Source organism: Drosophila tropicalis, unplaced genomic scaffold (assembly GCF_018151085.1).
Source record: "Drosophila tropicalis isolate 14030-0801.00 unplaced genomic scaffold, ASM1815108v1 contig_1187, whole genome shotgun sequence".
In the NCBI taxonomy this organism is placed as follows: domain Eukaryota; kingdom Metazoa; phylum Arthropoda; class Insecta; order Diptera; family Drosophilidae; genus Drosophila; species Drosophila tropicalis.
In genome coordinates, this window is record NW_027172559.1 from 1302318 (window position 1) to 1324313 (window position 21996).

Consider the following 21996-nt stretch of genomic DNA (forward strand, 5'->3'; position numbering starts at 1 on the left):
AAGGCAATTTCATTAATTTTGGTTTTTAAAATTTCATTTAATTCAACTTTCTCAAAGATTATATATTTTTTTTTAGATCAGCCTCTCGCCGAGTCGATATCGACAAGATTTTATTTACCAATTGAGATCAAGTTTGACAATTCGTTGGATCGGAATACTATAACCAGCGTTTATTAATTAATTTATTATCTAGTTAAAAATATAGCAAAGTGTTTCTTAACTAGGCTTTAAAATACAAACATTTTTCATGAAATTGTTCTCGTGTTTAACAAACTTTATGGGGACCCCTCGATTATTTTGGCATGCGTGTGATCAGCTCAACAGTCAATTATATACAATTCTCACTTAAATGGATGTTTGACCTGTGCGTGTATTCCAAAGTACTTAATTATTTACATATGTGTGTCCTTTGGGGAGGGGGAGGTGTATGTGTGTGTGACTCTGGCGTTCCTTTTTTGTTAAATAGAAAAATAAATTCTACACACATACATTGGGGATGGTCATTGCTGGACACACACACACACACAAACTAATTACACGTACAATGATTATGTTTTACAATGCTTGGAGAAAAAGTCGCTTTAAGGGCAAGGAAGCCTATAAGTTGAGCATCAAGAAATATACTATTTATTCACGACATCTCTAGCCTGTAGACTTACAAAATAGAATGCAATGCAATGAATTCAAACGATAACAATCGATAAAGTATATTAAATGTGTTTGTATATAAATAAAATAGCCGACAAATACAGCATACACGAATATTTCCCATAGAATTCATCAAAATCAAATAGATAACATTTTAAAGCATACTTTTTAGGGCAACACTCTTGCGCTTTAGTATGGGTAACCTAGTCAATGGTTAGTTCAACTCGACGGCATTTCATTTCGCATATGAACTGTCGCTAAGTGTCCCAGTAGAAAGGCATTAGAAATTAGAAATTACGTCTCGAACGAATGTTTTCCACGAAGTACCAGCCAACTCCAACAAGAAAGAGAATTTCAAATACATTTTAACTGAATTTTCGCAACATTATTTGTAGCGGTTTTCTTTCAAACTTAAATTTGAGCGGGAATTATTTTCAACCATCTGGTAACGCTAATAGTAGCAATCGAAAATCGGAGCAAAATGTCGATATGTTATCGGTTGTTATCGAAGAATATCGCATATCGCTGTGTCACGAAATATCGCCCATCTCTATCGATAATGTTTGGCCACATGCAGCCCTGATATTTAAAAATTGGCTGAAAAAAATAAACAGAACAGACGCCCCGCAATAATTCGAAAAACAAAGAACATTTGTTGTGTTGTTATATTGAAAATTATCACAAAAGAATATCAAAATTGAAAGATGAGCAATAAGAGCACGCCGGTGCGTCAACGGATACAACAATATCAAATGCGGGGACGTGGAAGTACCACGCCAGCCGCCCCAGATGCCAATGGACTGCGAAAAAAAGTGTTGACCAGGACGCCGAAGCCGCAGGATGCAGCACCTGAGCAGCTGTTGAATACGGCATTTAGTCGAACAACAAATACACCCACCCAGCCAACAGTTAGGTCGACAGCTTTAAATGCTTGCTATACACCCTCATCTCTTTATAGATTTACACCAGGTCGAGCTGGGCCAGTGGCGGGAAAGACTCCCATTGCATCTGCTTCGAAATCGAAGACTGCCAGGGAAAAGGAAAGGTCGGATAAAGTTGATGCCATGACAGACTCGATGCACAGCGTCTCTGAAGACAGTAATATGATGGTGGCTGTCCGTGTCCGGCCGCTAAATGCATTGGAATGTACACGTGGTCAGGTCACCAATGTAGTTCAGGTGCATAGCAATAGCAACGAGTTGACTGTCCAGGCTGGCAGCAGTGCCGATGCATCGGCCGGAGTTACACATTTCTTCAGCTATGATCAAGTTTTCTACTCCTGCGATCCAGACAGAAAGAATTACGCCTGCCAGGCAAAAGTCTTCGAGAAAACAGCTTGTCCTTTGATCGATACGGCATTTGAGGGCTACAATGCATGCCTGTTTGCATATGGACAGACAGGATCGGGCAAATCTTACAGTATGATGGGTATAGAAGCTTTGGACGATGCGGCGCTTGATGGTGGACCGCCACATGACGAAGCCGGCATTATACCACGATTCTGTCATGAACTGTTTCGCCGCATTGAAGCTGTTCGTCATCAACAGCTGCAAGTCGAAGTGGAGGTTAGCTACTTTGAGATCTACAACGAGAAGATCCATGATCTTTTAAGTGTCCAGCAAGTGGTAACTGCCGGAGATTCGACCCCTCTGCAGCAGCATCATCAACACCAACAACAACAAACTAGACCCGCTCTCAAAGTTCGCGAACATCCCATATTTGGTCCTTATGTTGTGGATTTGAGTGCTCACTCTGTGGATTCATATTCAGCTCTACGAAACTGGCTAGCCGTTGGTAATTCCCAACGTGCCACAGCTTCCACTGCCATGAATGACAAGAGTTCACGTTCTCACTCCATATTCAATATTGTTCTTAATTTAACGGATCTATCAAGCGATGATGGTCTATCTTCGGATACGGATTCGGGAACTACCTCATCCTCTGCAGCTTCATCATTACGCCAAACACGTCGCAGTAAAATCAGTCTTGTGGATTTGGCCGGCAGCGAAAGGATCAGTGTATCTGGTTCGAATGGTGAAAGGATCCGAGAAGGCGTTAGCATCAACAAGAGTCTACTTACCTTGGGCAAGGTAATTGCTGCATTGGCGGATTCTCGCAAGAATGGCCCCAACGCTGGAACCACCTCGTCCTCATCCTCGTCATCTGTACCCAATATATTTGTTCCCTATCGAGAGAGTGTCCTCACCTGGTTACTTAGGGTAAGTGCACCACATTTCACTTTTAATTTCTGTTATCATTATACCTATAAATGTGGGTTATCAGGTGAATTTTTAATTTGTTCTAGTTTTCTTTTTCGTTTACCTTGTAAAAGATTTCGAAATCAATTTTGAGGCTGAAACCGTGACACGAAAATTATTGAATTAACTTGGCCAATGAAGAACCATAACTAAATAATGAGGTTTTCAACAATTTATTTAATCAGGGAAATCTTTAAAATTTTTATTATTGAATTAATATTATTAAAGAATGTATAACAATTTTTGAAATTCATCCAGCAGATCTTTAGAAATTCCTTTCAAAAAAGTCACTTTAGTTCAGAAAATCGAATAGCTTATTAAACTTTTCAATATTTTTATACCAAAGTTTGTTTCCCTAACTTTCGTCACTGAAATCTTATCAATGCATTTGCTTGTATTAACAATCAATCGTTGTCACAATCTTAAAAATCGAAAAATTAATCAAATTGCCTTATACATATATGTTTATAGGTATAATATTATATTATTGAGGACGCACCCATTTTAAATGATCTCATATGAACCCCTTTCTCTACATATATGCGCGTGTATACATTCATATAGATTGCATGTATATATAAGAGAACTTTGGAAAATTGTTTCCAAGTTCGTTCTCCTTCGTATCATTATGCAAATATACATACATACAGTATATGTACATGTATTATACCCTGTTCCCTGTTGAAGGTAAATAGAGGGGTATACCAAATATTTACTGCGCCTCTATGGTAGTCACAAGTTGTCACGAGTATAGTTTCTCAGATGATAGTTTATTGACTCAACTTTATAGGCTCTCTGGTATAAAAATTTGTTATACTACTTAATAGAGATCTGTTTAGGGTAAAACTTTCTCTTAGTTGACTTTATCATTTAAACTAGAGAGTACAAAATTTGTCTTTACAACTTATATCAGCTGGCAAAAGGCCTTACTTAATTTGTCTACTTTGTTTAAGAGTTAGTTAACTTATTCCCAAATACATAAGAATGTTTTCTAGAAACCTTTTTGATATTTCTAGGTTCAGTTAATAAAAAAGGCTTAAAAATTTTAGAACTTTCATTTGTTTAGAAGACTTTGTTGGTTAAGTTTATATTTTTTCAAAATTCACTAAAGGGTATCACAAATTCGTCTCTAATATAAGTATATAACTTGTATGTATGTTTGTTTGTATATATACAAACACATTTTTGTATTTACAAAAGCAAAACCTCTGATCTCGTGATGTGTTGTCGTCCCCTTGTCTATGTGATACACGCGAAACTTGGTCTATAAAGATTTCAGACATTGGTTTTTATGGTTAAAACAAATTCTGTTGTTGAGATTTGCACATCTAATTATACAGCAAATTCGCACATATGTATATATATCGAAGAGTCATATGCAAATTCTTTTCAAGTTTATACTTTCAAAATTAGAATTGGAATAGAATACCAGGAATTGTTTGATTTGATACAGTTTCGGAAACAAATTCTGTTGAACTAAGATATTCTTTATCGCCATAAGTATAGTCTTGCAAGTCTTTTATCAATTTTAAATAATTAGTTTTCACCTTTTGCCGGGGACCCAAACTGCCCTACTTAAATGATATGCCCGTTTTTTGCTTCTTTTTTTTTTTTTTTTGTTTATTTTTTTATCATATCTCTTTATAATCATAAATTTCGATTTTATTTACTCACACTTCGACGACCTGATAAGGAGCCACGTGTGGTAAAATATTATGTATGTCTATAATTTAGGCTCGACACAAACAAACAAAAGAAGAAGAGTTGAAAAAATGTATTACCTGTTAGTCTGACTTCCTTGTAGTTCGTAGAATTTGTTGCTAAACTGATTACAATTATATAGTCATGTGATATTACACGATTCGTCACAATTCTACAAATGATTAACTTTTACATTTCTTAACCGATTCTATATCAAGTGTTATTCTAACGTAATCATTTGATTAGAAAAAGGCTTTAATCAAAAAAAAAACATTTGAAATGTTAATACTGATTAAGTATTGTTCACTTTTGGACCGATATATGCAGACTTTTAGATTTTATAATGATTATTTGGTTAGATTAACGATTGTTCTTAAGAATTGAAACTGATCTTTGTTAATTCGTATATAAAATTCAATTCTAAATAAAGACAATTAAGTGAAGTAAATTAAAAGTCATGGCCAAAACTAAGGTCTTTCGAGTGCTTTTTAAGAAGTTTATAGCAAATTTCCTGCCTTTTAAACTTGTTCAACTTTAAACCATTAAAAATAACAAGATTGTCTACAGTATTCGCTATCCAGGTGAAGTTAAGTTTTAGGTACACAGTAATTTAGATAAATACTAGCAGTTTTGTTATTAAAATTTGTTTATCACTTTTATATAATCCTTCGCGTATCTTGTGCCTCTTTCAACACCTTTTGTGAGATAACTGACCCTTCTAATAACAAAGTCGCAATACTATATCTAAACAAATACTTGTAAGCAATATATATTTTTCTTAATAAATGGCGTATCGATCATATTTTCTAAAGCGTAGAATGAGTAATAACCGTATTACATTCACATTTTAGTGATTACAAAGTCCACAAAGTTGTTTATTTTTCCTACTACTATCTTATGGTATTGAAGATCCTAACTATCTCACTTGAGAATTGCTAAAATCACAATATTACCTACTGTTAAGTAGTTTCATAAGTAATTTACACTTATGGATTGTGTTGAAACTTGTTGAAGGAAAATGGATTTTGTAACCAAAGTCAATATTGACATAATGGCGCCATGACTTTTGTATGTAGATCGTAAGCTGCTTAAATTGTTAAAATATATATACATATGTATATAAAAGGGGGAAGCCTCTAAGTGATAAGGCCAACGAGAATGTTGTTGAATAGCGACCTTCTTAGATATGAGTCTATATCAGTCTTCAATTTAAAAATACATACGAACTTCTCTCGCTCTAGTCTTACCCCATGCTCGAATTTTCCATTCTATGTTTAGATTTCAGTCTATCTTTTTAAGTACTTTTCCTATCTTTTCCTCCAGTAAAAGAAACAACAACATGCAGTAAATTTTGTCCAATACAAGATAATTTTTTATTGTTTTTTTTTTTTTTTTTGTGGTTGGCACTTAGAATAATATAACACTTGATATGTTATCAGCACCTCGCCGTCTTAGTTGCGACAAAATTAATCTCTCATATTGTTGTTGTTGCCGCCTTTTGCTGCTGCATTTGCAAGAGCTTGGCTCACATTTGCAATTTTGCGATTTTGTCTTGCTCAACTTGCTATTGGTGGTGCCATTCGATGGAACTGCAAATCAAACAAAAGAAATATAAATACCACTGAAAATGATTGGTGGTGCAACAAACTTAATTCGATAAGAGAAAAAAGTGAGCATTCGACAGATATCTAAAGTCTTGACAAATTGGACAAGATAAGTTTAGTTTGCTCAGCAGAATTTTAGATCTTACAATGTATTTATGTATATGGTATAATAATAAACCAATTTGCTATAGTCAGTTTTGTTTTATCTTGACTGAATATCATAAACAGCTATAAACCTTAGAGCCTTATTCTAGAGTCTAGACCAAGGGTGGGCACAAAAATTTGTGTGTCTCGAGTTTTATGACGGGTCATAAACGACCTTTTTTGGGTCAAGCGAGCGATCGTCGTCGAACTTTTAGACAGAGGGACGGCCAAGTACCGAATTTTACGGGGAGGGGGAAAAGGGTCGCGATCTCGAGCTCGCAACTTTTAGACAGAGGGACGGCCAAGTACCGAATTTTACGGGGAGGGGGGAAAAGGGTCGCGATCTCGAGCTCGCAACTTTTAGACAGAGGGACGGCCAAGTACCGAATTTTACGGGGAGGGGGAAAAGGGTCGCGATCTCGAGCTCGCAACTTGTGGACAGAGGGACGGCCAAGTACCGAATTTTACGGGGAGGGGAAAAGGGTCGCGATCTCGAGCTCGCAACTTTTAGACAGAGGGACGGCCAAGTCCCGAATTTTACGGGGGAGGGGAAAAGGGTCGCGATCTCGAGCACTCATCAATAACAACCCTTATTTTTTACTTATCCCTCACTCCCTTTGCCAACAAGTTGCGAGCTCGAGATCGCGTCCCTTTTCCCCCTCCCCGTAAAATTCGGGACTTGGCCGTCCCTCTGTCTAAAAGTTGCGAGCTCGAGATCGCGACCCTTTTCCCCCTCCCCGTAAAATTCGGTACTTGGCCGTCCCTCTGTCTAAAAGTTCGACGACGATCGCTCGCTCGACCCAAAAAAGGTCGTTTATGACCCGTCATAAAACTCGAGACACACAAATTTTTGTGTGCGTCGAGACCAAAAAATGACCTTTTTCTCTGCCCAGCCTCTGCCGGTAAAGAGCCACGGGAGCCAAAAGAGCCACTACGTGCCCACCCTTGGTCTAGACATTTAGTGTAACGGCTCAAACAATTTAGATGAAAGTTTGATATAGTATCGAGAAGGTATATTTAGAGTTTTTAAACGAAGCATACATTTTTCACACAAAAATACCCCAATATACAACGATACAATACAATACAACTCCAATGAGTTTTTGTTAAAATACCTGTTATCCTTAGGGGGTAAATGCAGGAATTCCCCTTCCAAAATCGATATCCAAGAAGGATTTTTATTTCAAAATGTCAGACTCCCCCTAAATTGTTATAGATCCCGCCACTGATATCCAAAGTGACTTCATTATATTCCATAAAATATATATAAACTTTTATCCAATTTGACTCAGTATCAATCTCTTATATTGCTCCTAATTAGATCTTTGACAAAGACAAAAAACTCCCTTTATCAACAACTATCTCTTGAAGTTATAATAATTGATTGATATTTAATAGTTGATCAAATCATACCGTGTTGTATCATTCAATCAATTTATTTACTAAATTAATTTTAAATTATTATTAGGGCAATTATTATTAACGTTATCCAGTCATAGCTGCCATAATTGAATTCGAATTATTGTAAACTATTGCTAATTTTTGTTATGCAAATCACCTAAAATTAGCTTGTTTTGATTTTTCTGAGACTGTATTTCCAAGAGAATAACAAATTTATATTTAGAAAAGAAAAGAATTTCCTATAAATTATATTTAAACAAACATATGTCTTACTTATTTTGCAATGAGTAAGTAATTACTCATGGCCAAAGGGCTAATAAGTAAAATACTAGGGGAAAAACGAATTTCTAAATTTTACTTTCATTCTCTTTAATGAATCAGTTTTATTTGTTTTGAGTTAGTCAAGGGATGTTGGTTGGACTAATTTCCATTAAGTAATGCTTTATGGAAGCAATATCCGTTATTATCTAATAATAAAGGAAATGCCTTTATAATAAATAATAATAAAGGAAATGCCTTTATTATTAAATAATAACGGAGATTGCTTCCATAAGGCATTACTTAATGGAAATTAGACTAAAAACTGAATAAAAGTAATTTAATTTCAGCATGAATAAATCTAGGAAATACTTTTGAAGGGCTTAAAAATTTGTGTAATTTTCGATTTAAGAAATAAGATTAACAGTTTGTCAAAATTGTTTGACCACTTCAAAGATTCACTAATTGGGAGTATTAAGAGATGATGAAAGTTAAAAATGCTTGGGATACTTCCGTAAATTTCAGAAATATTTCTAAATTTACATGTTTTTGGACTATTTAATATGTAAGAATTGCAATAATGAAACTAGAAGTCTGCTATATGAATGGAATATTTCTTTATGGATCCCAAAAAAAAAAAAAAATGGGTTTACTTTAAAAACACTTAGACTTACCATATTTGTTTTTGTTCCGCCAAGCAGTGGGCGTTTTTAGTTTTCCAAGTAAACGTTTCAGCATTTTAATGAATTAATATTTGTAATTAATGAGTTTTTAGAAGCCTTATCCTTGATAATTATTTCGCTCTATTTTTCCAACCTTTTCGTTGTATAACCTTCACATGACAAACTTCAATTTCAAACTGCAGTTGTCAAAGCTAAAGCTGAGCTGAAATATTAAACTTTAAGCGATTACGACTATTATGATAATTTGAGTTCGTGGTTCGTGGTTCGTGTGCAAAGTGTTTTTGGTCTTGGTAAACCGCACTGCACTTCATTAAATTACTCCAATTTATTTCCCAAGCTTGTTTTTATCGTCGACACCACAAAATTAGTTTAAAAAGAGGCATATTTTAACAGTCCATTTGTTTGAGTATCCAATTTCCAGAGAATTCTTTAAAGAATATTAGTTTTTTTTATCCTAATGGATCTTAGCCAATATCAAAAGCGTGGCAGTACCACGTCATCAGTTTCAACGAGTTTATATATACATATATGTATTTTTGATTTGTACAATTAGCAACAATCGTGTTTTAGTCACAGCTAAATGATTTTTCACATTCGAGCCGAATGCAAAGCCGAGATTCATGGCATGATATTTCCAATTTATACCTAGTTTTATGTACATATCTATGAATGCTAATTAAACTAAGGGAACAAAAACACATAGAGTTGTGGCTATAACTACTATCTAAAACAAAAAAATGGGAAAATAAACAACTTTTGTTTAAGTACTGGAACATTTGGATTCGTAAGAGTTGTTAATTTAGCAGCAGGGGCCGGTCTCTAGCGCCAGGTAGTTATTTAATGATGATCCCTTAATGAGATTTAAAACAAGTTTTTCTTTTTAGTTTTTATTGTTGTAAATGAACTTAACATTTGAGAACCCTAACAAATTGACATTTTGACAGAACTGTACCTTTTCAAAGATTATATAATCATGTGATTAAAATCAAACAAGTTTTGTTATTCATCTAGGTGGACTTACTTTCTTTTCTCCCCTCATGGCGCCTATTAAAAGTGGCAGGGCCAAGGAAGGACTAAATCTAAAACAAACCAAGATCCAGTCACTGGATAGAGTTGTTTATTATAAAGTTGTATACTTCTATTCCAAATCGGGAGGACACTAAAATGTGATATTACTTACTCATCCACTACGTGACATGCGTCATAAATTATTTGATTTATATCATCTCAAAATAATTAAGTGTGAAATAATTCAACTCTCACGGTTTTGTCACGTTTTACAGTATATGACACGAGTTTTTAAGTAGATGGCGGAGAAAAGGTTTTTTTTTTGCTTTCGACTAAAAACTCGTGTAGAATGTCATGAACCTCAGAGTTTGAAGGATTTAATAGGATCTCTATATCGTGAACCTGCCAGCTTGAGTGTCGTTTTTATGTCAATTGGTAGCTTTAGAACCATGTGTCTGTTTTACATTTTATAACACTTAAATTAGTCAAATTGTTTACAAATATTATTATTTTGAGGCCAATACTCGGGTAAACTTTTCTTGATTTTTTTGGCACTACTTAGTAATTGTTTAAATATACGTTAATTGCTTTTAAAAACGTTATTTATTACATTATTACTTAATACTCAATAGTTAAACTAGAATTTTTCAAATTCCCGAATTGTTTGTACATGTGATACTGGTTTATCTGAAGCATTTGTTTACCATTACTACTTACTATTATTATTGTTATTACTATTATTATTGTTGTTATATCAACCGCAAATATGTACATGTGTATACACATTCTTTATAGTACTTTTTAAACAAGTTTGTTAGTATGTGTGCTTGTATTATATTGCGGTTCCACTTCCCTCACATCAACAATTGTAATTTAAGCATTCATTTTTCTCTTTGTCCCCCTCGACAGACAGAGTACAAGTAGTTAACATTGAATTTTAAATGAATCAAATAAGTAAATTGCAATTTTTTTTTTTTTGCTCGCTTTTATATGGCTTCCCTTCTCCTATAGAAATATATGTATATACTCTTTGATTAGATATATCTCTGTGTGTGTGTAAGGAGAGACCAATTTAACAAGGGATGCAAATTGAAAAGCCGGTGACTTGTACTCGTACTTGAAGTGCGGTTAAAAGTGGTCAGAACTTGATATGATTTAATAATTATAGTTGAACTCGCCATTTCAATTGAGTTGAGCTTAATTCATTTAATTTTGATTGAGTTGGGGCTGCTATATGGGTTAAACTTTGAACTATACGAAAGTAAACAGAAAATAGACAGAGCTCGCCATGGTCAAGTTCCAGGTCGGTGGAATCTCACAGTAAATAACAAAAGTATAAAATGATTCTCTGGGTCAAGCTACGAAATCACAAGCGCAGGGTCAAAATAACGAGACATTTTATTTACTGGCACTTTTTCAAATAATGGAGAAATTATATAGTTTTTTTTTTTTTTTTGTGGAGGCTATTAACCGGTTTAATTAGCAAATATATGCCAGACTAAAACGTTTCCATAGATCTTCATTTTGATTAACACCATAGGAAAATTTATGTTTGGAAAACCAAACCAGTTTAAAGATCTTTGCAAATGTTTTTGGAATGCCTACCACAATGTATCTACTTAAGTATCTACATTTGTTCTGTGGCCTTGAAATACAGGGTGGGAAGGGGGGTTTCGTATAAAAACTAGGTCATATTTAAGTGAGATATCACTTAAATAGATGAGTCTCGAATTTAAATTGATTCCTCAAACATTTCCTCATTTTTAAGTTTATTCAAGTAGTCACATAGTAAAATATTTACATTTTAATTGCTTTTTAACGTATGTAGCTGAAATATAGACATAACAATTTCTAAAAGAATCAGATTCTGATTCCTTATGTTACTACCATTTAATTATTTTACATCATCTTGAGCCCTGTGTCTTATATTTGTATTAGAAAGTGTCCCACTTTGAGTCCTTCGTCTTCTGTCTTGAGTCCTGACGACCAGGCTACCATTCATTTGAGATGTTCAACTACTAGAGCATGCTATCAGTTTATCCATGATAAGGGTTAAAGGTTTTTGAGACATATATTTAATGATAAGCAACTAGTTTAATCGTAATTGAATCATTTTGAAATCATATTTTGCATCATAAGCGGCTCATTTAAGAGTCACATTTTAAATCCTGCTCAACTCGTTTTGGATTGATCCAGAGCGATTCTTTTTTAGTTCTAAACTAATTATTTTTTTCACCAAACAAAATATTACCCAAACACCTGAATATTGATATGACTTTTTGGAATATATTATAGTTAGGTCTTATCAATCAGACACCTGAATATTGATATGACTTTTTGGAATATATTATAGTTAGGTCTTATCAATCAGATGTTACTTATAGATCGTTTTCTCCATCCAAAGTAGACTCAAATGAAGATATTTTCCCAAGAAGCAAGCAAAAATCAATGCGAAATATACAACAACAATCTAATTTTGCTAAAATCCCAAACGAGAGCATCAAAAATTGATTCCTTTTGAGGACATTGCTTATTCAATCGATGTTTAGGCTTTTATTCTATTCCCTTCCAGACTTTTAAAAAACACTAAAATTATAATTTTTAAAATTTTTTGAATTTTTATTTTCTTGTTATTTTCACACATTATGTGCATAATAATTAACTTAAACATAAATACAATATAATATATATATATAAACGGTAATCGTAATATAATAATTTATAAATTTTGAAATTTTCATCTTGGTACCCGCAAGAAAAAGAGTTTAAATTTCACATATTCAAAAAGCCAAAAAAAAAAATATTGTTACTGAATCTTAAATTACTAAATTGTTTGTTATTTTTTATGGGGAGTCTTCAAGTATTATGAGCTGCACAGTTGGGGGGGCTTGGATTAAGGTTCTCTCAATAATATTTTTGTGGTATAACACGTTATTTCAACAAAAATCATTTCAATAACTCTTTTTGTTTCTTCTTTTAATAAACATTTTAACATTTTTGTAAGATTTTTTCGTTTTATAATATATAGGTACATACCGTACATATATACATACATATACATATATACATTAGATAGAAACTTTTTTTTTTTTATTTTTTACTGTTTTTGTCCCAAAAAACTGTGCAAAGTTTCAGTATTCTGTTTGATGTTTCATACATATATATATATATATATATACATATATCGGATATTTTGGATGTCTAATATAGACAAGGATATATAATAATAAATTGGGGATCATTCCAAAGTATACACATACAGATACATATAATAAACTCTAAGAATTTCTTTTATCAAATCATTGGTTTAAATATATATCATATACATATATATAAATTTCCTGTAACGCATGGCTCCAATTTTTGAAGAAAAGGGAAAACTATTTCAAATACGAAACAGAAAAAAAAACAGATTTTGGAAAACCAATTTTAGTTTTGGATTTTCTTATAATTTTGTTTTTTGTTCTTGTTACTCTTTCGTTTGACTTTCGCTTAACATTTTTCTACTGCAGTTTTTGTTTCTCTTATACTCAGTCTCAGTACGCAAAATTGAAAAATATTTCTGCTTCCCTCATATATATAATAATATAATGTTGTTTTTGTTTCATTGATTCTTCCATTTCTTTGTTTGTGTTGGTTATAGAGGGGCGCGGCCGGGGGAGGGAATCATAAAGAGCTTTTTGTAAAATTGGTATCAAGTTTTTGTTGCTGGTTTTTTCGTTTGTTGGTTTTGTTTTTGTAAATGGTAGTGACGTCAGAAGCGGAAATGCATATTTTATGCAAATACCGTAGGTACAGTTTGCATTTGATTATTGTAGTTATCTCGCTTGCTCTCTCTCAAACTCTATTGGCTGCAGCTGTTTGTTTGTCTATTTGTTTTGTCGTCTTCGTCTTGCTTAATTTTTATGTTTATGGCATTTTTCGAATTGCTGTCTATTAACTTGTCCGTCGATCGTCTAAGTTTGTCCTACACCTTGCAACTTTGATGCATAACTGAAGCCAGCTGCTGTGGCACTGCCGCCGCTTGCTCATGTTCATGCTCATGCTCATGTTGCAGTTCCTCATCATCTTCACAGATGCTATCATGATGTTTGCGTTGTTCACGTTTGCGCATATAATTGATAAGTGGCCGTTTCTTATGCTCCTTGCAGAAAGGACAATCCTTGCGTATTTGTTTCTCAGTTTTCAGTTGTTTGCATTTCTCTGTAATCAAAAAAGAGGCGAAAGCACGAAAGGTTAATTAAGGAAAGGTCATTTGTTCTATGTCTTTATGTATGTTCCCATTTCCTCACCACTCTATCCCAACCAATCTTTGCTGCCTGCCTACGTGCCGCCAGCTGTTGGCCTTTACATGACGTAGCGCTAGCTGGAACTACGCTACATACGTCACGTCGGCATTTTTTCTACTTTTTTTTTATTGATGATGTTGAGATGATGATGACCCTGTGCTGTGACTTGTGATAGACAGGGTGTTCAGGCTGTTCATTAAGCTTGTCGTTGCTGGTTAGATAAAGCCTCATAGATTGATCATATATATTTTTTTGTTAAATATTCTATTTATAAATTGTGCAAATGCCCGACTTCAATTGTGATAAGCGACCTTGGGCGCAATGTAATCTCTATGTGTGTATATGTATTTATTATCTATGATATTGCACTTAGCTAAAAACATTAGTCATATGATTGCTAAATATTCTTTATGGTTAACAGGCAGATAAAACTCGCAACTGCACACCTTTTTGTTTTGTTTTGTTTTGTTTTCGTCTTTATTTAGAGTTTCTTTTATTTTGTTTATTGCGTCTTATTTTTCGCACATTGTTTTCTTTATTTGGCTCAAAATAAAGGAAAGGAAACCACCTGCTTGCTTTAAATTTGTTATTGTGACTCAAGCTAAGAGTATATGTATTGTGTGTGTGTGTGTGTGTGTGTGTGTAAGTACAGTCTCGTATGTGTTTATTTATCTATTCAATTAACATGTTAATGGACTGAAATGACCTCGATATGAAAAGCAAGTCTTAACAAAAAAAGGTAATTGTCCGTCTTAACTTTTTAATGGTTTCATTAAACTTTAACAGTGACGAATCTAGACTGAAAGGACCTTAAGGACAATCAACCAGTACGTACAATGTTTTTATTACAGTGAAAAAGTGACCTCTATTACGTCACTGTGCATGTAAGATCGTGTTTTAATTTGACAAAAGTTAACTAAAAGAATGCATTTTTGCTAGGGGCACGTGCAATTTTTGTATAATTTATATTATAATATGAATTTACTGCTGCTTCTCTGATAAGGCTTGAAAGTTTCTTACCACATACACACACACATGCAGGCATCACCCTGTGACACAATACTCTCATACATACATATGTATATGTACGACAGATGCGAAAATTAAGGCGTGTTTCTCATGCGAAAAACAACAACACTAACCAGCAAATCAGCCTGGGGCTATTTTTAAATTCTTGCAAAAACAAAAACAACAAAAAACAAACTACGCGGAGTGTGGGGGCTGGTGCACACACATACAGACATGCACGTTCATACAGATTTTTAGTTGTGTGTGTGTGTGTGTGATGGCTGCGTGTAAATTTACTGTATTTTTGTGGTTTCGGGTTTTTTTTTTTTTGTACTCACCTTGGACACGACTGTAAGAATCCTTCACGACAAAAGGCGTGGTTGATGGCTCTAATGTTCCATACGGAAACTGCTCAAAATCCCGGTAATAGCCGCCCCGCATTGAGCCGCCATACGACAAGGTGGAGTCGCTTACACAAAATCCCCAAACATCCATTATAGAGCTTTTTTTATTTTTCTTTCTTCTTCTTCTTTGTTGTTGTGTGTGTTGTGCGAGGTCGTTTGTTTCACTTTGTTTGTGTGTTCTTCTTTCAAAGTATAAAACGTGCAATGAACTTTGGTTTTTTTTCTTCTTTTTTTGGGTTTTTTGTAACAACAAATCACTTTATTTTCTTTGTTTATTTTGCGTGTGTCTCTCAAATAACTTTCTTTTATGTTATTTATGCACTTTTTAATACCATTTATTAAGGTATGAACCAGTTTTGTATAATTTGATTTTTTTTTTTATGTTTGCATTGAATTTTAAATGCAATTCTCTCTCGAGGAAAAAATGCTTGAAATTCGTTTGTTTCAGCCTGAAAGTCTCGTACGAAACTGAAAGCCGAACGAAGAAACGACTGCATTTTTGTAGCTGTTTATGGTTCGTGTTTTGTGGAGATTCGTGCTCGTACTCGTGTCGGTCGTTGTATACGTGCGAGTGAGAATGTATTGGTTTTGCGTCTCGTGCTTTTGTTGAAGCTACGCGGAGCTCTAGCACATGCTTAATGTTTAATTGCTATCTCTTTCTCGTTCTCTCTCACTCTGTGGCAAATAACGCTGCACAGTGGTGCGTTGTAGTCTAAATTCGTGTTTCGTGTAATCTGATTCATTTCCAGTTTTCGCTGGGTTTTAATATATGTTAATTTCCAATTATATGACATATGGCATGGAAAATATTTCTATTGGGAAGTTTTTTGTATTAACAGTGTGTTGTTAAAAGCTGACGAAAAAATAAGAAACGGCTTGTTTTAGTCATGAGTTGTTTCTCTTTTACTTTAACTAACTAATCAGCGTCTAGACTGTATATCGTGCATGTCATGAAAGAAAGGATTTTTTTTAGTTGCCAAGCAGAGAATTCCCATGATTTGTTAATTAATAAGCAGACGGTCAAAAGAGGTTAATATACAATTTTTGAGTTGGCATTAAATTTAAACAATTTGGCCATCAGCAGATTGTCAGAATTCGTGTCGAAATGTACTGAAATTTGGGTACGACTAATTATAAAATTTTTTTTTTTTTTTGTGTTATTTAGTTAACAATTTGTGAGCATTTGCGTAAAACTAGTGTTAAATAATGCACGTACGTCATTTTGGTTGGCATTTAATAAAATTGTTTTGTCTTTTTGTATGTATGTTTGAACACACACCGGATTGATTAGCAGGTTTTTGTGGTTTTCATATAGGATCGTGACAATGATCTAGAAGTGGGCGGTCTACACAAAAAGTAACTCTATATATAGATAACTCATGTTGGTACGATTCGGTACGTGACTCAACCGCAAAATATTTAATTTTCACTGATTCAATTTAAAGATTAAATTAAATTTAAAAAACAAGATATACCTTGGCCTAGGTCCGGCCCCCGAAGGTTAAAATTATTTGCAATTTTAATTGAGTGTGGACCACTGTGTCCACACTTATTTTGTAGGATTTATGCTCTGTCTCTGTCTTACTAGTTGTGGGCATACGCCCGCACCCACTGAGCTGCTGCTGCGCAGTTTATGTAAACATTCTCGCGTTCTCCTATGCCGCTTTCTCTCTCTCTCTCTCTCTCTCTCTCTCTCTTTTCGTCGCCACTATCTAACTTTGTGTATTTTTGCTGCGATGCTGACCTGCTTAATCAAACAAGTGTCTATTACACACGCATATTAAGCTGTAAATGTAGTTGTGCTCATATATGTACATACATACATATATACACTTAGAAAGCCATATTTACTTAGTTGGACAAACAACAAAAACACGACTGTGTGTGTGTGTAGTTTCTATTGCCATCTTACTCACACTTTGCAATACACTTACTGATAACAATTGGGCGGTTAACGGCATTTTGAAGTTTGTTAAAAAAGGCCGCAAAAGCGACAACTGATAATTGATAACACCGTATACGACAAAAGCAACAACAACAATGTCTTCTCCTATCTTTAGAGGTCATAATCTTGTGTCAAGATTCGAATCATCCACATACATACATACATATGTATGTTTGTATGAATGTATGTACATATGTATGTACATATGAACATTTGTTTATATAGGTGGAAAACATAAATATAAATAATATTTATATATATATTTGAATGTACATACATACATACATATGCATTGGGGTTTGCTTTATATTATCTTCCTCTTATTCTTCCAGCTTTTAATTTTTTAATAAAATATGTATGAAACTTTGTATGTATGAGCATAATAAATCATTTTAATTACCATTTTACAAGTGCACTTTGCGCTGTTTTTGCACTCTTCTGATAAGACTCCACTCTACACAGGAAAACAAAATTACTAGGAGTTGGCATACATTCATTATAAATACACATGTTCAATATTTTATCGCTGTTTTCCTTTACGATTTCCAATTACTTGGTACTTGAAATGATTGCCCTGTTTAGTTAATGTTTTAGGTAATGATTTGAACTAGAGACTTACCAGAAACTTAACTTTACTAGATACTTGACTTACTAGATACTTAAGAAATTGCGTACAATGAGTAATTTTTGAGATAATCGAAATCTGTAGGACCCATTCAAGTGTTATGTCATGTATTACAATATATTGGCGATTATAAAAAAGACCTTTTCACTTAGCTTGAAGGTTAAAATTAGAAAATATGGTAGACCGTTAAGGAATTAAAAAGTGTTCGCATACCAAAGTAGATATTAAACGAGATTTATACTAGTTCACATTCCGAAGGGAATAATTTTGTAATTGTTGTACTGTATTGGCCCAAGCATTTCCGATCTTTCCGCATGGAACTTAGGGAAGCTATTGACAATTTGAGGTTAATCATTTTTATTGACACAAAGATCCAAAGGTTTTGAATTCCCACAAGTTTATTTAATTGTTATAATTTTTAATGATTCTTCACACAAAACCTCTAAAAAATCTAATCAATTTTAAAAAATATATTTCGTTACAGGAAAATCTTGGTGGTAATTCAAAAACCGTTATGTTGGCCACTATTTCGCCAGCCAGTGTACATGTGGATGAAACCTTGGCCACTCTGCGCTATGCATGCAAAGCCCGTTCCATTGTGAATCGAGTCAAAGTGAATGAGTCGCCACATGACAAGATCATAAGGGATCTGCGAGCCGAAGTCGATAGACTTAAATCACTGAAGAATGATTACGAACGACAGCGGCGAATATCTTCGGGAACCAACACAAATCCTGCGCCGCGCAAGATAATCATTGAAACTTCTGTGGATGATTCGGAAGTAGAATCTTTGCGTCAACAGTTGGTTGAAAGGGAACGAGAATTGAATAGGGCTCAGAAATCATGGATGGAAAAACTTAAAGAGGCGGAGGATCTACGAAAATCCGAATTACGTTTGCTCAAACGCAAGGGTTTGGCTTTGGAACTGGCTGCCGGGGAGAAGCAGGCTTGTCTCGTCAATCTAACAGCCGATCCAATATTGAGTGGAACCCTTTTCTATCTATTGCCACCGGGTATAGTGCGTATAGGACGAGGACGTTTGCCAAGTGCCACAGCCTCACAACCAGATATAGTTCTTGATGGTCCTCTGGTGGCGTTACAGCACTGCAGCATAGAGCATGAACGTAGTGGCAAATTGTATGTAATACCGGGAAGCGAGGACTTTGAAACTTATGTAAATGGCGAACTGCTCGAGGATCGTCGGGAGCTATTTCATGGCGATCGTTTAGTTATAGGAGGTTCACATTATTTTCGCATATCGAATCCCTTCTGTTCTCAGAGAGGTAAATTTGATAAGCTTGTGGATTTTCAGTTGGCTCATCAGGAGATTCTTCAAAAGCAGGAACAACAGTTGCGAACCGAATTAGAGGCTGAGAAACGAGTCGCTCTAATGAGCATAGAACAGGAGCGTGCCCAACATGCCAAAGATTTTGAAGAGCGGCTACAATGCCTGGAATTGGAACAGTTTAAGTACAAATGCAACAGTGAGATGTTAGAGAACGAACGGCAAGCTCTGGCCCAGGCTCAAACTCCAGTGGCCGTAACGACACCAGCCTCAAAATCCACTTTACTCGAGGATATACAACGTATTATGCTTAATCCCAGCGAGGAAAGTCTGCACAAAACCCAGCTAATGGTCAAAGAAGCAACGCAACGTTGTCGTCAAATGGGTGTAGAACTAGAATTTCGTCAAACTCAGTCCCCAGATGAGTTTGGGCTACTCCGCACGGTTATCCTAATCCTAGACAAGCAACGGGGCCTTAAGGCTGAATGGCCTACAGCCCGCCTGGGTGTTTGGTTAGACTTGTTAAGAGATAACTCAACTGACTATCAGGGAAAACTTAATTCAAAGACTATATTCCAAAGCGTCGAAGTGGAATGGCAACCTATAGAAGATGACCTAAACGAGACTCTGGGTGATGCTCATAATTCTAGTCGCATTGGCTTAAATCTGTCTGCCATGAAGGATATGCTATTGAAGCAGCCCTTCAAGCGACTCCTTTCCGCAAATAATTCTCCCCAAGTATCGCCATCACCAGGATTTAAGGCGACTCACCAGTACACCAAACGTCATCTGTCCTATGAGTCAGATACGGAATCAACTGAAACGAGCAACAATTTAACTCTACTCATCCATCAGGAGCTGCAGGTGATGCACAGATCTTCACAACGTTTGCGTCGCTATTGTGACGCTGCGATAAACGAGCGTGAAAACCATCAGGATAATGGCATCCTGGCTGTAAGCGTTCAAGAGGCTTTGACCAAACTGGAGCAAGTACTCCAGGGCATGGGCAGCTCGTTAGCTCTATCCCAAGCCCAAACTGCCATAACTTCGCCCAATAGCAAAGCGACGACGAAAGCTGTTCGCTTTCTCATCGATTAACAACGAGGAACTTAAATTCCGAAGGACATTTAATGCAATGGATTGTGTTTGTTTGTTTTTAGTTTTTAAACTATGATATATTATATATTTTTGTGTATTGATTTTATTAATAAAAATAAATTTTGAGGCATAGATCACAATTATATTTTTGACTGTTTTTTTGATTTCTCTTTATACAAAGAAAATAAATTTTTGATATAAAGAACATAATATACATATGTACATCTTGAACATTTTTTCAAGGTCACAAAATAAAATTTTAACCTTCTGCTTAATATTTCTAAAAATTATATTTGAAGGATTTTGATTTTTCACTTAAAGTTATCATCTAATGGTAAGTATAAAATTTAATAACAATTTAGCACCATATATTTGTAAGTATAAAGCTTGTCAAAATTGTGCGGCTTTAGGCCTCCTCATCCTGTTCCTGCTCTGCCAATATCTCTAGTTTCTTATTTAGGTCAATAATCCAATTACAAAACTGCCCATCCTTTAGGTTAATGAAATCACCAAGAAAAACATTTGCACGTGGCTTTTGTTTTGGATCAAAGGGTCCTGGGATTTGTTCCATGATCCAAGGATGCAATTTCTTGTCCACTCTTTTGGCTGTACGCTGAAGTGTGAAAAATATTCGAAGAGCTATATACCGGCCGGTTGGTGTTATTAAAACCTGAGAGACAAATCCATCTTGCGGTCGGCGGGATAGCAAGGAATCTTCTAGGAAGGATTGCAGCTGCTTAACACTGGCCTTATTAGGCCAGGGTGTAGGCCAAGCGTAACTGGGCCAGAAACGCAAAGGTAGTGGGATAGGACATCTTCTGTAGATGACAACCACTTGACGTTGCAGCTGCAGACAACGTTCTAAAGAGCAATCATGCAGGCTACCATCTAATGTGGAATACAACCGGTGGCCAAAGAACTGTATCAATTCCATGTGCAACTGCTGATGATGGGCAACATCCAGATCATAAAAATGCTGTAAATCGAGAATAACCACCTCCTCGGAATGTGTGTCGAGAAATTGACGAATTTCATCCAATGGCTCAAAGATCTCCATTGAGTAAAGGCCATGACAATAATAGAATTTGCCTTCATTTTGTGCTATTCGCAGATCAAAATAACGAACGCCCAGCTGCAGTTGCTCCACGATGCTGGAAGATTGGTTCTTACACCAACGGCGCACAAAGCAGGGAAAGAAACGGTGCCAACGTCGTATAGCCGGTTCGGCATCCGGTGATAATTTGGAGCTGCTATTAATGCCGTAAGTCATAGAATTGTGGGAACCTGGAGATGATTGGAATTAATTAATTAATTGATGAAAATCGACGATGAGATCATCAGACCTGGAATGGCCAAATTAATAATGGAAAGTTGTCGCAGTTCAGGCGGTAATTCTCGCATCCAGTGCTCCTTGGACATTATTTGTTGTTTGTAGCTACTCCTGTTTCGTTTTAAACAAATTAAAAGATAATAAACTGACTTTTAAGTGCGTATCGTTATTTATAAACAACTCGCAGCGTTGCCACCTAGTTCCCAATAGTATCTGGTTGCTGAAATATAATTTAATTTATTTAAATTAGTTAATTGGAAGGCTTGAGTAATTTTGAAATAATGTTTTAGGCACTTTTCCTTTATTT

General features: G+C 35.1%; 3 protein-coding genes across 5 annotated transcripts; 1 reads left to right on the plus strand and 2 right to left on the minus strand.

The window, feature by feature from the left end:
• The first annotated feature begins 1233 nt into the window (after positions 1-1233).
• On the plus strand, positions 1234-20491 carry neb (nebbish). The gene is made up of 2 exons (XM_068288721.1): positions 1234-2867; positions 18461-20491. Exons 1-2 carry the CDS (start codon positions 1353-1355, stop codon positions 20357-20359), a joined length of 3414 nt encoding a protein of 1137 aa, XP_068144822.1. The 5' UTR covers positions 1234-1352; the 3' UTR covers positions 20360-20491.
• Positions 5996-15875, minus strand: fok (fledgling of Klp38B). 3 transcript variants are annotated; one of them, XM_068289843.1, is made up of 2 exons: positions 15341-15875; positions 5996-6196 (listed from the first exon to the last, which is right to left on the minus strand). In XM_068289843.1, exons 1-2 carry the CDS (start codon positions 15495-15497, stop codon positions 6015-6017), a joined length of 339 nt encoding a protein of 112 aa, XP_068145944.1. In that variant the 5' UTR covers positions 15498-15875; the 3' UTR covers positions 5996-6014. The 3 variants fall into 3 exon arrangements, with proteins under 3 accessions (XP_068145944.1, XP_068145935.1, XP_068145928.1); XM_068289834.1 differs by lacking the exon at positions 15341-15875 and adding an exon at positions 8689-8861; XM_068289827.1 differs by lacking the exon at positions 5996-6196 and adding an exon at positions 12298-13908.
• On the minus strand, positions 20440-21972 carry LOC137575953 (PI-PLC X domain-containing protein 2). Its single transcript, XM_068288746.1, has 2 exons — positions 21703-21972; positions 20440-21643 (listed from the first exon to the last, which is right to left on the minus strand). Exons 1-2 carry the CDS (start codon positions 21776-21778, stop codon positions 20766-20768), a joined length of 954 nt encoding a protein of 317 aa, XP_068144847.1. The 5' UTR covers positions 21779-21972; the 3' UTR covers positions 20440-20765.
• Positions 21973-21996: the final 24 nt, after the last annotated feature.

What these genes read in the sequence shown, in the direction of transcription:
- neb (XM_068288721.1), top strand. Translation starts at nt 1,353, where the DNA reads ATGAGCAATAAGAGCACGCCGGTGCGTCAACGGATACAACAATATCAA. An exon ending in TCCTCACCTGGTTACTTAGG is followed by an intron (nt 2,868 to 18,460) that starts GTAAGTGCACCA and finishes ATTTCGTTACAG; the next exon opens with GAAAATCTTGGTGGTAATTC.
- fok (XM_068289827.1), bottom strand. Translation starts at nt 15,497, where the DNA reads ATGGATGTTTGGGGATTTTGTGTAAGCGACTCCACCTTGTCGTATGGC. An exon ending in TTCTTACAGTCGTGTCCAAG is followed by an intron (nt 13,909 to 15,340) that starts GTGAGTACAAAA and finishes TTTTGATTACAG; the next exon opens with AGAAATGCAAACAACTGAAA.
- LOC137575953 (XM_068288746.1), bottom strand. Translation starts at nt 21,778, where the DNA reads ATGTCCAAGGAGCACTGGATGCGAGAATTACCGCCTGAACTGCGACAA. An exon ending in TATTAATTTGGCCATTCCAG is followed by an intron (nt 21,644 to 21,702) that starts GTCTGATGATCT and finishes AATCATCTCCAG; the next exon opens with GTTCCCACAATTCTATGACT.